Source organism: Neophocaena asiaeorientalis, unplaced genomic scaffold, assembly GCF_003031525.2.
Source record: "Neophocaena asiaeorientalis asiaeorientalis breed wild unplaced genomic scaffold, Neophocaena_asiaeorientalis_V1.1 scaffold280, whole genome shotgun sequence".
Lineage (NCBI taxonomy): Eukaryota > Metazoa > Chordata > Mammalia > Artiodactyla > Phocoenidae > Neophocaena > Neophocaena asiaeorientalis.
The window spans coordinates 5474542-5491091 of NW_020185321.1; the positions used below are offsets into that span (position 1 = coordinate 5474542).

At 45.6% G+C, this 16550-nt stretch overlaps 1 protein-coding gene across 2 annotated transcripts in view; it reads left to right on the forward strand.

Annotated features, from left to right (window-relative positions):
* WDR62 (WD repeat domain 62) overlaps positions 1-16550 on the forward strand; it is a 46849-nt gene that overhangs the window by 13876 nt on the left and 16423 nt on the right. For both annotated transcript variants that reach the window (XM_024733811.1, XM_024733812.1), the window contains exons 9-15: positions 198-387; positions 8041-8178; positions 9821-9999; positions 11594-11685; positions 13208-13333; positions 16228-16295; positions 16376-16497. In XM_024733811.1, coding sequence (XP_024589579.1) covers positions 198-387; positions 8041-8178; positions 9821-9999; positions 11594-11685; positions 13208-13333; positions 16228-16295; positions 16376-16497 — 915 coding nt within the window. The remainder of the gene's footprint in view (positions 1-197; positions 388-8040; positions 8179-9820; positions 10000-11593; positions 11686-13207; positions 13334-16227; positions 16296-16375; positions 16498-16550) is intronic.

Consider the following 16550-nt stretch of genomic DNA (forward strand, 5'->3'; position numbering starts at 1 on the left):
CAGTCTCTGTATTAGAAGCAAAGCAAAGAAAGAAGATGGAGGAGTGAGAAGTGGAGTTGGAGTAGGAGAGATGGGTCACCACAAAGATCGTAAGGGATGGCATTGCCAGGCAGGAGGCAGCTCAAGCATCACCAGAGGCAGTTGTTACTACTCACAATGACACTGATGGTCATTGATGACTCACGTGGCTTTGTCAGCTTCCTTTTCCACAGGAAGGCAGAAGCCATCTACCCGGATACAGTGGCGCTGATCTTTGACCCCATCCACCAGTGGCTGTCCTGTGTGTATAAGGACCACAGCATCTACATCTGGGATGTCAAAGACATCAACAAAGTAGGCAAGGTGTGGTCAGAGCTCTTCCACAGCTCCTACGTCTGGAACGTGGAGGTGAGCTCCTCTCTTCCTCCCCCTCCCCCTGCTTAGCCCCCAGCTGGGCTCAGCTGAGGAAGCTTCTGCAGAGTTTGGGGAACCCATTCGGCCATACATGCAAAAGATACTCATGGACCCCTGCTATGTGCCAGGTGCTGTTGTGGGTGCTGGGGACACAGCTGGGCAGGAAACTGATACAAGTCCTGATCTCCTGGAGCTCACATCCGGGTGGTAGAGTAAACCTGTAAACATCAATATGGAACGTGCCAAGTACAATACTTCTCTGAAGAAAAATGAAGCCGCCTAGGAGAAAAGGGGGTTCAAGAGTGCTATTCTAGAAAGGAGAGTGATCAGGGCAAGCCTCTCTGAAGATGTGACATTCGAGTGGGGGACCTGCAGGAAGTCAGGGGTGAGGCGCACCACCATTGTGGGTACGGCAAGTGCAAAGGTCCTTCAGCAGCAGCGTGTGTACCTCAGGGAGCTTTCTGTCGAGGGCGTTTGCGTAGTTCACGGCTTTTTTTTAATTGATTGATTGATTGATTGGCTGTGTTGGGTCTCCATGGCTGCGCGTGGGCTTTCTCTAGTTGCGGCGAGTGGGGGCTACTCTTCGTTGCAGTGCGCGGTCTTCTCATTGCAGTGGCTTCTCTTGTTGCGGAGCGCGGGCTCTAGGCGCGCAGGCTTCCGTAGTTGTGGCACGCGGGCTCAGTAGTTGTGGCACATGGGCTTAGTTGCGCCATGGCATGTGGGATCTTCCTGGACCAGGGATAGAACCCGTGTCCCCTGCATTGGCAGGCGGATTCTTAACCACTGTGCCACCAGAGAAGCCCTTTTTTATTTAAGTGTTGAAGAAGCCTTTATTTTCTGAGAATGAATCTGTGGGGATTTTTCATTCTGAAGCTGTTCTAAGTATAATACTTCTTGCAGATAAGACTTGTAGATAAGATAAGGTAGAGAAAGAATTGTAGTCTGCTTTTTTTTTTTCCTGAAAATTTCTTATTATTAGGAATGTTTGTTCTAGAGAAATTATGTTTTCAGTGGCCCAGTTCAGGATTGTGAGAAATAACTTTACCCTTTTGAATAGGCATTATTCAGCCCTTTGCTTGAATACATCTCCCTTCGTGGATCTGACATTTCTGTTGATAGCACTTTTCTCACTTAACAAGAATGTTCTTTAAATAACTTTTGAAATTTATATATAAATATATTATCCTTTAAAAAAGGTGAGATATTACAGATCAAGCTAAAGTCTTTTTTGATCACCTCCCCAACCCCCACTCTTGCTGTCTCTCTCACCCTCACTCTTGTTATCAGTTGATTATGTGTTTTCTTTCAATTCATTTTCTTTCCATCTGCTGGTTATTTATATATATATTCTCAACAGAAATATCTGTGGATAGATCTTTTAATCAGTTCTGGAAAGTTCTCAGCCAATATGGATTTAAGAGTTGCCTCTACCCCATTCTCTCTTTTTCTGTTACTCTAATTTGCTGTCTTTCTCTATCCTTCATATTTTTTTTCAATAAAACAGAGATCTAGAAAACCACACGAAAGAAATGTGCAGTTGATTGATTATTGTTAGCAGCTGTTGACACTCGATGCCTCGATCCCTTTATTTATTGGGGGTTGCAATATGGTGATATTCTAATTCTATCATTTCTTTTTATTAGTTGGACTGCTTATATGAAGAGAAACTTCCCTTCATCTACCATTTGGTCACCCAGTGGTACACTTCCTATAGGAAAGGCAGGATAAATGCTTGATTCTTTCCCTTTAATTACCAGTTTTCAAGATAATGAATTGGTTCCTTGTCCTCTAAAGGTAACTAGTTGTTTTTATTTAATATCATTATAAATTCATATATTTAAATATATTGGATATATTTTAATTGACTGCAATTATTAACATTATTGGAGTTCAAATTGTCCCATCTTTGACCAGTGGAAGCCTCTTCAGGTTGGCTCCTGAGTCCTTTGGACATAATGCCAGTAGTCTTTGATTAGCTACCTTGCTAATGACAAGGGATGGCAAGGTGTTCTAGCCTCATCTTGTGCATTTCTTGCCCCAAACCTGGAATCAGCCATTTCTTGAAGAAGCCCTGTTTTTTGTTTTGTTTCGTTTTTTCACTTTGAATTGGTATGTCAAAGTCACAGTCTGGGTGCTGGGGATGCTTATAGCTGTTGGATTGATCCTTCCAGAATCCTAGTTCTCAAAGACATAGGGGGATGATGGAATTAGAGTATCCCCAGTTAATCATTTCCTTGTTCCCACATTATAATACAACAGCCTAAGAATGATAATGCAATTCTGAAAACAGTTAAAACAATTTTTTTTGCAAATGTTCTCCCCATTCTCCCCTGATTTTTAGATTAATTATTCTGTATCTATATGATCTGATGATATAGCCATTATATACTATATTCTCTCCCTTTTGACCCCATTTATTTGAGGGGAGTATAAGTGTACATATATATTATGGTAAAATATACATAACATAAAACTTACCACTTAAATCATTTTAAATATACAATTCAGTGTTATTTAGGACATTCACAGTGTTATACAACCATCACTACTGTCTAGTTCTGGAACTTTCTCATCACCCCAAAAGGAAACTCTGTACCCATTAAGCAATCACTTTCCATTCCTACTCTTCCCAGCCCATAGCAACAGCTAATCTGCTTTCTGTTGCTATGGGTTTGCTTGTTCTGAATGTTTCATATAAATGAAATCACAGAATATGTGGACTTCATGTCTGATGTCTTTCATTTAACAATGTTTTCTTGGTTCATCTATGTTGTAGCATGTTTCAGTACTTTATTCCTTTTTAAGGTTGAATAATACTGTTCCATCATATGGATAATACATTTTGTTATGCATTTATCAGTTCATGGACATTTGAGTTGTTTCTTTTTGGTTTATTCCCTATTAATAATAGCCAAAATAACATTGTGGCTATTGTGAATAGTACTATTGTGTAAAAGCTTTGTTTGAACACCTGTTTTCACTTCTTTCGAGTGTATACCCAGCAGTGGAATTACTGGTCATGTGGTAATTCTATGTTTAAGTTTTTGAAGAACCACCACCGGACTTTTCCATGGCAGCTGCATCATTTTACTTTCCCACCAGCAATGTATGAGAGTTCCAATTTCTCCACATCCTTGCCAGCACTGGCTATTTTTCTGTTTGGTTTTTTAAAAATTATAATTATCTTAGTATTTGCAAGGTATTGTGGTTTTGACTTGTATTTCCTTAATGATTAATAACTTTGAGCCTCTTTTCATGTGCTTGTTGGTCATTTGTATATCCTCTTTGGAGAAGTGTCTATTCAAGGTTTTTGCCTATTGCTTTTTTAATTTTTAAAAATTTATTTTTGGGTGCATTGGGTCTTCGCTGCTGTGCACGGGCTTTCTCTAGCTGTGGCGAGCGGGGGCTACTCTTCATTGTGATGTGTGGGCTTCTCTTTGCGGTGGCTTCTCTTGTTGTGGAGCACGGACTCTAGGCGCACGGACTTCAGTAGTTGCAGGACACGAGCTCAGTAGTTGTGGCATGTGGGCCCTAGAGAACACGGGCTTCAGTAGTTGCGGCGCGTGGGCTCAGTAGTTATGGCTCATGGGCTCTAGAGTGCAGGCTGAATAGTTGTGGTGCATGGGCTAGGTTGCTCCACAGCATGTAGGATCTTCCCGGACCAGGGATTAAACCCATGTCCCCTGCATTGGCAGGCGGATTCTTAACCACTGCGCCACCAGGGAATTCCTGCCTGTTTTTTTTGGTGTTTTTTTAACATGTTTATTGGAGTATAGTTGCTTTACAGTGTTGTTAGTTTCTGCTGTATAACAAAGTGAATCAGCAATATGTATACATATATCCCCATATCCTCTCCCCCTCCCTATTTCTTAATTGGGCTGTTTGTCTTTTTGCTTTTGAGTTGTAAGAGTTCTTTATATATCCTGGATACTAGACCTTTAACAGGTATATAAATTGCAAATATTTTCTTCTATTCTTTTTTTTTTTAGAAGTTTTATAGTTTTACTTATTTAAATTTATGGCTGTGTTCGGTCTTCTTCGCTGTGTGCCAGCTCTCTCCAGTTGCGTCGAGCGGGGGCCACTCTTCGCTGCAGTGCACAGGCCTCATCGTGATGGCCTCCCCTGTTGCGGAGCACAGGCTCCAGGCGCACGGGCTTCAGCAGTTGTGGCACATGGGCTCAGCCACTCCACAGCGTGTAGAATCCTCCCAGGCCAGGGCTCAAATCCGTGTCCCCTGCATTGGCAGGCGGATTCTCAACCACTGTGCCACCAGGGAAGCCCTTCTTCCATTCTTTATGTCGTCCTTTCACTTTCTTGATAGTGTCCTTTGATGAGCAAAGGTTTTTAATTTTGATGAAGTCCAATTTCTCTATTTTTTGTTTTGTTGCTTGTGTCTTTGGAGTCATATCTAAAAAACCATTGCCCGGCTTCCCTGGTGGCACAGTGGTTGAGAGTCCGCCTGCCAATGCAGGGGACATGGGTTCGTGACCCGGTCCGGGAAGATCCCACATGCCGCGGAGCGGCTAGGCCTGTGAGCCATGGCCGCTGAGCCTGCGCGTCTGGAGCCTGTGCTCCGCAACGGGAGAGGCTACAACAGTGAGAGGCCCGTGTACCGCGAGAAAAAAAAAAAAATTGCCAAATTCCTAGTCATGAAGATTTACTCCTATGTTTTCTTCTAAGAGTTTTATTATTTTAACTCTTCCACTTAGGTATTTGATCTCTTTTGAGTTAATTTTTATATATGGTGAAGTAAGGGTCCAAATTCATGATTTTGCATGTGGATGGATAATCCCAGCACCACTTGTTGAGCAGACTGTTCTTTCCTCCTTGGGTGATCTTGGCACACTTGTTGAAAATCAACTGGCCATAGATGTATGGGTTTAGTTTGGGATTCTCAGTTTTATTCTACTGACATATGTCTATCTTTATGCCAGTACCACATTGCTTTGATTACTATAGTTTTGTAGTGATTTGGTTTGACTATTTGGGGATCCTTTGCAATTCTATATGAATTTTAGGATCAGCTTTTCCATTTCTGCAAAAAAGACTGTTTATGTCCGTTGTAATCTTTATATTTTCCTTTCTTCTGCTAGCTTTTGGTTTAGTTTTCTTTTCCTAGTTCCTTAAGGTGAGAAGTTAATTGATTTGAGATCTTCTTTTTTTGTAGGCATGTACAACTGTAAATTTCCCTCTGAGCATTGCTTTTGCTGCATCCCATAAGCTTTGGTATACTGTATTTTCATTTTCATTGGTCTCAAAGTATTTTCTAATTTCTTTTTTGATTTCTACTTTGACCCATTGGTTATGTAAGGGTGTGTTAATATCCACATATTTGTTAATTCTCCATATTTCCTCTGTTATTCATTTGTAATTTCATTCCACTGTGGTTGGAGAAGATTGTTTATATGATTAAAGCCTTTTAAGTTTATTGAGACTTATGTTGTGGCCTGTATGTGGTCTATTCTGGAGAATGTTCCATGTTCATTTGAGAAAAATGTGTTCTGCTGTTACTGGGTGTTCTTTATCTCTCTAGATCTATCCTTTTTTTTTTAAGCTGAAGCAGTCATTCATTTTATTTATTTATTTATTATTTGGCTGTGTGGGGTCCTAGTTGCGGCACGTGGGATCTTTCCTTGAAGCGCGTGGGCTCTTTGTTGTGGCACGCGGGCTTCTCTCTTGTGGTGCACGGGCTTAGTAGTTGTAGCATGTGGGCTCTATAGGTGTGGCACATGGGCTCAATAGTTGAGATACATGGGCTCTCTAGTTGCGGCATGTGGGCTCTCTAGTTGTGGTGCACAGGCTCTAGAGCACACAGGCTTAGTTGCCCCATGGCATGTGGGATCTTACTTCCCCGACCAGGGATCAAACCCACGTCCCCTGCATTGAAAGGTGGATTCTTAACCCCTGGACCACCAGGGAAGTCTCCTAGATCTATCTTTTATTGAAAATGGAATATTGAAGTCCCCAACTATTATTGTAGAACTGTATATTTCCTCCTTCAATTCTGTCAACTTTTTCTTCATATATTTTGGGTCTCTGTGTTAGTTGTCTGTTTGTATTTGTTATATCTTCTTTATAATTGACCCTTTTTTGTCACTTGTAATAATTTTTTACTTAAAGTCTATTTTGTCTGGCATTACTATAGACATGCAAAGCTCCCTTTTGGTTACTATTTGTATGGAATATCTTTCCATACCTTCACTTTCAACCTGTATGTATATTTGGATGTAAAGTGAATCTCTTGTGGGCAACATATAGTTGGATTTTTTTTTTTTTTTTTTTTTTTTTTTTTGGCGGTCCGGGAGCCTCTCACTGCTGTGGCCTCTCCCGTTGCGGAGCACAGGCTCCGGACGTGCAGGCTCAGCGGCCATGGCTCACGGGCCTAGCCGCTCCGCGGCATGTGGGATCTTCCCGGACCGGGTCACGAACCCGTGTCCCCTGCATCGGCAGGCGGACTCTCAACCACTGCGCCACCAGGGAAGCCCTGTTATGTCCTTACTTTTATCTGTACTTGTTTACTTTGTCTCTCTTGTCCCTATCCTGATCATTTTGTTTCCATTCCCAGCAGTTTCTCCTCAGTATAGGCCTTTGTCCTGAAAGGAGCCCTGGTAGGTTAGTTTTGAGAGCTCACCAGGCCTTGATTTCTCCAGCCCCTTCAGGCCTTACTGCTGAGCCCTGCACTCAACCACTATTGGAGTGGATGACCCCCCCACCCCCACCCTGCCAAGTTCAAGTACTGTTCAGTTTGGCCAGTTGTGCTTTCCAGTGAATACCTGCTGGCTACTTTGAGGTTAGAATACCTCATTGCTCCGCTCTGCTTTCTCCCATATACATGTTGAGAACATGTAGGTCTTATGACTGGAGGTAATTTGTTCCTACCTGCTTGTATTTGGGGAGTTATGAGAATATCTTGTTCACCTACTTTTGTTATAAATATTGTCCATGGGGTTTTGGTTTTGCTTTCAGGTTTCTCTTTTTCACGTGGGAATTTTGGATTAAAAATCTGTGATGCTGCTGTCATCATCATTTCAGAGTCCAGGCTTCCATATTTTGAAATTTCTTTATATGTTATCTCTTTGTCTCTCTGAGTTGCATTCTGAATAACGTCTTTAGTTCTGTCTTTCAATTCAGTTAATTTTCTTTTCAACTGTGTCAAATCTTTGGTTTTTAATATGTTTTGTTTTTCATTTCTAGGAGTAGTTCTATTTTGCTCCTTTTCAGCTCTGCTTGGTTGTTCTTTATAGTTTCTGGTTGGCTACTCATACTTTTAATCTTGTCAAAGTTCTTTTATCTTTTATTTCTTTAAACATAGTAAACATAGTTATTTTATAATCTGTTAGATAATTCCAGTATTTGAAGCTAGACTCTGTTGTTTCTGCTGCTTCTTGCTCGTGGTACCTTGTTTCCTTTTGTGCTTAGTGATTTGCGCTACCCATTTTCCTTAGAAATTCATTTGTGGGGATGTTTTATGGACTGGACTGAAGATGGGGCATGGTAGCATTTTGTGTCTTTTTTTTCTTGCAAGGCATTACACTAAGGCCGTTTATCTGCAGCTTACTTTTATTTCACCATGCAATAGTATATCATAGTGCCGTCATTGAAGTGGTTGTAATGAATCTCCTTTGCCTTGTTCTCTGGGGACTGTAGGTGTATCCTGAGTTTGAAGATCAGAGAGCTTGTCTGCCATCAGGATCTTTTCTGACTTGTTCCTCAGACAATACCATCCGCTTCTGGAACATGGACGGCAGCCCTGACTCTCACTGGCAGAAGAACATCTTCAGTAATGTAAGGGGCTTCATTGTGAACATCTTTTAGGAGGAACAAAGGCCTACTTGAATCTAGGATGGGGGGTAGGAGGGAGTTTTATGGAACCTCAGTGTTAAGCTTCACTAGGGACAGGAACCAGGAACCAAGGCTGGTCACTCTCTGTCTCCTATCTCATTTCTCTCTCTCTCCCTCTTTCTTTCTAGGTGACATGGTCTTTCCTGTCTGCTTTTTTAAAATATATATATTTATTTATTTATTTTATTTTTGGCTGTGTCGGGTCTTGGTTGTGGTCCTCTCTGCTTTTCTTTACCACTCAGCTCCTGCTGTCTCAGTGTGTGTGGACACAGCCACTCCAGGCAACCCGACATACTCAACAAATAAGAAATTGCTCCCCAAGTCTTGAGTTAGAACTCCCTGGGAGAGCACCTGATGGGCCAAACCAGGCAGGGGTGACTCCTGTCTAGCTAGCTGTCACTCAGTGAAGCCTGAGGTGGAGGTGCTGGCAGGATCCCAAAGAGAGCCATGATGAGAGGCTGGGGAGAAACACTTTACTGAAGAAATGGTTGGTGTTGCTAGGTCAGTGAGGGAGCTTCTCTGAGGAGCTGAGGCCTGAATCATGCATTCACTGATTCTACAGATAGTTATTAAGGTCAGTGCTAAGTGCTGTGCTGCATGCTGGGGACACATCAGTGACTAAGGCAGACCCTTCTCCTGCCCCCGTGACACCTACAGTCTAGTAGGTGTCTAGACACCTAGACAGTCTAGTAGGGGGAGGCAGCCAGCCAATAACTGCCCAAATTATGATATAATCACAAGCATAGTAAGCACCATGAAAGAAAGTTGTAAGGTATGTGTAAGATATATCTAAAATCAGTCATCTGATTTTATCTGTGGCGTTAGGGGCAGCCTCCTGGAGGAGGAGATAACTGAACTGAGATATGGAGGATTGGGAGGAGTAAAGAGGGGAGGAGAGAGTGTTCTACACCAAGGGACAAAGGCCTTATGGCTGCAAAGAGCTTGATGAGTTGGAAAACCCAAAAGAGGTTAGTGTGGCTGGAACAAAAAAAGCTCTTAATGCAGGGTGTGTATAGCAAATGCTCCTTTATGACTCCCCTCACAGCGCCCCACGTCCCCCTGCCATACTACCATCTTCTCTTCTGCATCTGTGATGACCATGTTATATTTGGTTGCACACAATAGAAGAACCCAAAGCGAGGTAAAAGTTTGATTTTCTGACTTGTAAAAATAGTCTAGAGGTAACTAGTCCAGGCTATTTTGGCAGCTGTAGGAAGCCCTTAGAGACCCAAGAGCTGTCCAGCTCTCCACTCTGCCCATTTTGAAGGAGTGGCCCTTGTCATTGTGGTCCAGGATGGCTGCTGGTGCTCCAGTCATCACATCCAAGTTCCAGGCAGCAGGATAGTGGGAAAGAAGCAGAAGAGTTTTCACTTGCTTTACACCTCATTGACCAGAATTTATTGACACAGCTTCATCTAGATGCAAGGGAGTCTGGGAAACATAGTTATTATTCTGAGTGGTGAAGCTCCCAGGTCAGAATTAGAATTCTGTTACTAATGAAGAATGGGAGACTATCAGGAGAAAAAATTGCAGAGGTGCCCCAAAGCTTCTCATAGCACTGACCTAAGTCCTTTCCCGCTTGCAGACCCTGCTGAAGGTTGTGTATGTGGAGAATGACATCCAGCACCTGCAGAACATGTCACACTTCCCAGACCGGGGGAGTGAGAATGGGATGCCTGTGGACATGAAAGCTGGGGTACGAGTCATGCAGGTCAGTCCTGATGGCCAACACTTGGCTTCAGGCGACCGAAGTGGAAATCTGAGGCAAGTGGGCCCTGGTGTTGTCTAGTGTACATCTCCCAGCTTGGGCTCAGGTACTAAGGGCAGTGGGGAGGAGCCCTGGCCTTGGCACCTCCAGCTGCCTGTTGGGAATGAGGGACTGTGAGTAGCAATCTGGTAGCCAGCCACCCCTGGGAACGTAAGCTGAGAAGGGGCTTCCAGAAGGGCTAGCTCAGGGTAGATCAGGGTAGCTACCGGGGCCTCAGCAGCTGGGCCATGTGAACTCTGCCTGCAGGGTGGACAGGCAAACTTGCATGCCTCTCGGGCATGGTGACACCTTCTCAGCCACATGGTACCACTGCTGAACCATCAGAGAAGATGCCAGCTGCAGCTTGGCATTTCTGGTGGCCCTGAGAGAGGGACCAGAGGATGGGACGTCTGAGGGCTCGGGCTGTTTACCACCCTGCAGAGGTTTTTCAAGATGTGACAGGCCCAATGGGTGCTGACAGAATATGAGTCCTGTCACAGGGATCAGGTTTAAGGTGGCGAATGACAGCTGTGACCACCTGGGTAGTGGAGCTGTTGCAGAATGGGAGGGACTGGGGCACTGGAGAGCATGTGCCCCATAACAGGGCAGCCACCACACAGCACCAGTAGTATAGGCTCCAAGTTGTCATATCTTCCCATTGTCTAAGAAGAACATAAAGTGCAGATTTTTTCTGTGACGTTCCATGGTTTTTAAATGTTGGCAACTGTTGTGATGTCAGTCACTGCATGAGGCAAACTGAACATGTCAGGGGGCTGCTGCCATTGACAGCACTTGGCTGTGAACGGTGAAAACAGTGAGGAGAGGTAACATGGGCATAGCGATCTTCCCCCAGGCTGGCCGCTGGCCTGAGTACCATGGGTATTGACTGATTTAATCCTCTCACCGACCCTCTGGCATAGGTGCTGTTATTCACTCCACTTTCAGATGGGTTCACTGAGGGAAGAGAGGCCAAGTGGCTTGGCTAAGGTCACACGGGTAGAGAGTGGAGAAGCTGGAATTATTGTTTCTTATTTCGGTCCTGGATGACCTGTTGTCTGATTTCATTTGGCAAGAATGTGAGGAAAGTCTGGATCTGAGACTCTTTAAGAATGAGAGGGAGTTCCCTGGGGGTCCAGTGGTTAGGACTCCACGCTTTCACTGCTGAGGGCCTGGGTTCAATTCCTGGTCAGGGAACTAAGATCCTACAAGCCACAGAGTGCAACCAGAAAAAAGAAAAAAAAAAAAAGAATGAGAGATTGGAATCCAATGTTCCTACCCATTGGTCCTATCCTTGAGTATGACCTCTGACCCCTGCCCCAGCCCCAGGAATCACCTCTGATATATCCCTACCCTAACCTTTGTTCCCCCAGAAGACCATCCTAGGTGTTACCCGTGGAACCAGAAGGGGCGGGGTGCCCGCTGAGGTTCTCGCAGACTTGGCAGGTTTTTAGATGAGAAACTGGTTGGGCACCTGTAGACTACTTGGCCAGGGTAGGGTGTTCTCCACGTCACCTACCTGGCTGCTCTGACCTTTTCTAGTAGTGGCAGAGCACCTGGAGCTGAGGGGTGGGGGCGCCAGGCAGGGTACAGCAGGCAGTGTGTATCTCTCAGGATCCACGAGCTGCACTTCATGGACGAGCTGGTCAAGGTGGAGGCCCATGATGCTGAGGTGCTGTGCCTGGAGTACTCCAAGCCTGAGACAGGTGAGTCCATGGTAGGGGAGCAACCTGCCTGGCAGAGCCACAGGGAGGAGTAGTTGGTGTCTGGTGGGACCGTGAATGACAGGGCAAGACTCGACTTGTTTACCCTGGTCCCCAGTGCCCCGAACAGAGCTCAGGCTAGAGAGGTGAAGGTTGAATGAGTGAATATATGAATGAGCTCCTCCTCTGCTGGAGAAGATAAAGATAGATCAGTAGTCAGACATATTCTTTTGAAAAAGTTTGATGCTTACAGAAAAATTGCAAGAATATTATAATGAATATCTGTAGCCTCTTCACCCAGGCTCCCCAAGTTTTTTCTTTTAAATCCTGTCTGACCTGTGACAGAATTATCTGCTTCCCCTCTTTCCATTTCTATGTATTTGCGCACCTGTGTATATATACACTTGTAATAAAATAATAGCATGTGTATTATTATTAAAGCGTGTATATTATTATTATTATTATTTGCTGAACTACTTGAGAGTAAGTTGCCGGCATGCTGCGCTTTCACCCTTAAATGCTTCTGTGAGCATTTCCTAGGAATGGGGACATCTATTTACATGACCACAGTGCACTTATCAAATGTGCATCTTATCAAATCTGTCATCTGTCTTGGGTTCTTATTCACATTTTGCCAGTTGTCCCAATGCTGTCCTTTATAGCACCTTTGTTTTTCCAGTCCAGGTTCACATTTCAGTTGTTGTGGCTCTCCTGTCACCTTTGTTTTGGAATATTTCCACAGCCTTATTTAATTTGTCTTTATGACTTTGGCTTTCTGCAGAATTTTATAGAATTTCCTTCAATTTGGGTTTGTTGTTCTCCTCATGATTTGATTCCGATGATACATTTTTGGCAGGAATATAATGTAGGTGGAGTTATGTCCTGATAATGTTCATGTTCTTTCCCATGCTCTTCCTTCCCCCACACCCTCTGCCCCACCAAATTTTCTTTAAATTTCTTTTCATTCAGTACACCTCTCCCGAGCTCCCCTCCACCTCAGGTCATGTGTTAGGCCTCAGACATAGCAGGTGTCCAGGCTAGGCACTGTCTGAGGGGGCCAGCACGAAGGTCCAGTGGCTGAAGGAAAGGTGGCAGCATGTGGTCAGTAGGGCCGAGATGAGGCTCGTGTAGCCAGAGCTCAGAGAGTGAGGGGGCAGTGTTTTGGGGAGGTTGAGAAGTTGGCAGGGCCTCACATAGCTGCCAAGTAGCTGGACTTGGTAGGGAGGAATGCTGGGCTCTGCTGGAATGTCTGGTGTGGGCACAAGTGGAGGAGTGTCCACGTGTACATCAAGATTCATCCTGCAGGAACTGGTGGCAAGGGGTGTGAAATGCCAGGGTTTGGGGCTCTGGGGAAAGACTGCACAGAGTGGGGGAGTGGCCCCTTTCCGGGTTTGTGGCAAGTTGACTGCAGTTAAGAAACCGAACTCCTTCTTCAAGGCCAGGAAAGCTCGGTCACACTGCTCTCTGGGAGGCCAAGCCATCAAGCAGCCTCCCAGAAACCCAGTGACACCCTTTCCATCCACAGGGTTGAGCTTGCTGGCCTCAGCCAGTCGGGACCGACTGATCCACGTGCTGAACGTGGAGAAGAACTACAACCTGGAGCAGACCCTGGATGACCATTCCTCCTCCATCACAGCCATCAAGTTTGCTGGTGAGCCCTTTCCTTCTGCGTCCCGTGCCTCATTAGATGGGCTCCTTTGACTGCACGTAACAGCGAAAGCCACCTTTAGCTTAGAGAAAAAAGGGAGAGGCAAGCTCAGGCACAGCTGGATCCAAAGATTGAATCTTTATTTATTTAAAAAACTTTTTTAGACTAATTTTTTTTAATGCTTTTGGAGTATCGTTTATTTTGGCCGCTCCACGTGGCATGCAGGATCTTAGTTCCCGGACCAAGGATTGAGCCCGTGCCCCCTGCAGTGGAAGCACAGAGTCTTAACCACTGGACCACTAGGGAAGTCCCCAAAGGTTGAATTTTTTAAAGTTACCTGGACCCTCTCCCTCTGTCAGCTGTGCCTTTCTCTCGTGGGCAGCATCTCTGTGGTCACTGTGCCGCTGGATAGAGATTTTCCCTCTTCCTGTCAAGTTTGGCAGAAATTGGTAGCTTACTTACCTTGTGCTGGCTTGAGGCACCTGCCCTTTCCAGAACAGTTATTGGTGCCAGAGCTCTGGAGTATCCTCTTGGGCTGGGTGTGACTCGTGTGCCCCCAGCCTCCACCTGCCTCCACCCCTGATCCAGAAGGACTGACATTAGGTGAGTGCTAGTCCGCAGAAAGAAATCAGAATGCCAGTCCAAGGTGGGATAGGTTTGGGTGACCTTGGCCGAAAAATAGATGACGGTGACAATTGCTGGAGGCTAATTCTGTGCTGGGTGATGTGATCCTTGCACTGCCCCAGCAGTTACTGTACTTTACAGCCAGAGTCACACAGCCAATAGGTGCAGGCCTGGTATTTTGCATAAGGCTGTCCTTCTTTATAGCCCTCGCTCAACCAGGCAGTTGAAGGGATCCCTCCAAGACTCGAAAGATCCAGTGCGGAGATCCCTGGCCCTAAGGGATTCCAAGAGGAGGGGAAGTAGGCCCTGTGGGGGTTTAACTGATCAGAACCCAAGAACATGTTCAAAACTATATTCAAGAAGAATCCATTCATGGAGGGAATACGTCCACTGACTCCAAGTTCTTGACTTTGAAGTGTTTTGTACATATAATCTTGTGGCTGAGAATGTATTAATGTCCTTGGTCTTCCCCACTTTCTGCCCTGTCTCTGTCTAACTCAGGTGGTCGGGAGCTGGGCAAAAACAGGTTAACACGTTTGCTGTGTCTTGATGAGGACCTGACAAAAGCTGATCAGCTCAAACTTCTCAGACACCTGTAAAAAACTGTTCAGACCATCCCATTCCACAGGGTAGAGGTAGTTAGAATAGATTGGTAAATCTAGCAGTTTGGCCAGCAGTGACCTCACCTTTAATGAATGGTCTGGATCCAGGAGAGGTGATAACTGGCCAAGGGGATGGCCCAGGAGTCGGTCCTTTAGGTCACCTTCTGAAGGCATGGGCCTCTGTTAAAGCCCCAGCCGGTCTGAGAGGATGCATATCCTAAAACCAGTCCTGTGAGCCCTGCTCTGGCTGGGCTGACTCAACTGGACGTTACACTCAAAACATTGATAGTTCATATAAACTGGGCACCAGCCAGTCGGAAACTGTCTGAAGCTATCCAGCTAAAGAATGAATCAGTCTCTTAATTCTTTACTATGAAACATATATCCAAAAAAGTGAACAGAAAAATCTGTGAATAGTTTACAGAATAATACAATGAATATCCACATCAAGGTTCATAGTCAGTAGGTCTGAACTAGACACACCCATTGTTTATAGCCAGCAACAGTTCTGATTGGTCCTAGTCCTAATATTGCTAAATACTTGGACTCACCACCCCAGGTTAAGAAGCAAAACATTACCAGTAGTAACTTGCAGGCCCTCTCTGGATTCCTCGCCAACATAGGACTCGTTCCCTTCTATAACCAGTGACTTCTGCTCGAGTAACATCTTAACTTGTATGTCGGGCCTGGGTGCTCTCAAATGTCCTGTCATGAAGGAGCAGTGTCTATTGTACCAAGGTTGTACATGTTTTATATTTGTTCTGTCTCTTCATCCTCACCACAACTCTGTAAGATATTTGTGCTGTGATTATTCTTATTCTATAAAGAAAGAAGAATAAAAGTAAGAACATCGATCGTGCTTACCAGGTAGCAGCCACTGTCGCAAGGGCTTCATACCACTCCACAGGGCAGTGGCTGATACAGGCTTATTGAACAGACGGGAGCTGAGGCTCGGAGAGGAAGCCTGGCTTCAGAGCACAGTGTTTAACCAGAGAATGCCTGGGATCAGCCCTGGCCCCATCTTGACTCTCTGCACCCTGGGACAAGGACTGTGTGACTCTGAGCCCCTGAGTTCACATTTGTACAAGTGGCTGGTGACAGTCAGGAAGGGGAGGCACATGTGGCACAGGACCTGGCCCGAAGTCTGTGTGTGGATATTCCTTTTTATTTTGGCTGCACCGCATGGCTTGCGGGATCTTAGTTCCCTGACCAGGGATCGAGCCTGTACCCCCTGCAGTGGAAGCGCAGAGTCCTAACCATTGGACCGCCAGGGAAGCCCCTGTGTGGATATTCTGATCCTTCTTGATGGTGTGAGCCTCCCAGTGGTCTCCCTGTCTCCTCTTGCTCCCTGCTTCACTGACGCCTCCATTGTTAGGCCAGAGTCACCTCTCCAAATCCCAAATTAAACATGGTGCCCCTGCTGTGTCCCTGGCTTCTGTTTCCCTGTCTGCTCTTGCTCTGCAGATTCCTGCCTTGCCCACTGCACCATCACACAGAGCTCACAGTTTACAGTGTCCTACCGGCACCCAGCACTCACCTCACCTCCTCCGGGAAACCCTCTTTGACCCCCAGCGAAGTGCCCTTACAGTAGAGTTCCCTAGCTAGGATCCCCAGCCCCAGTTGGGCCCAGCAGTGGCCCAGCCCTGCCTAAGTCACTGCTTCCTTCTCCAGGCCACAGGGACATCCAGATGATCAGCTGTGGGGCAGACAAGAGCATCTACTTCCGCAGTGCCCAGCAGGTAGAGTGGGGCAGCCTCCTTGGGAGCTGGGTAGGGGGCTTGTCAGGGGTATCCTCTGAAGGCCCTGCCTGCCCTGCCAGGCCTCAGATGGACTACACTTTGTCCGTACCCACCACGTGGCAGAGAAGACCACCTTGTATGACATGGACATTGACATTACCCAGAAGTATGTGGCTGTGGCGTGCCAGGACCGCAACGTAAGGTGAGGAACTGCCCTGGACTCTTAGTCGGCCAGACTAAGTGGGGCCTGGTTGG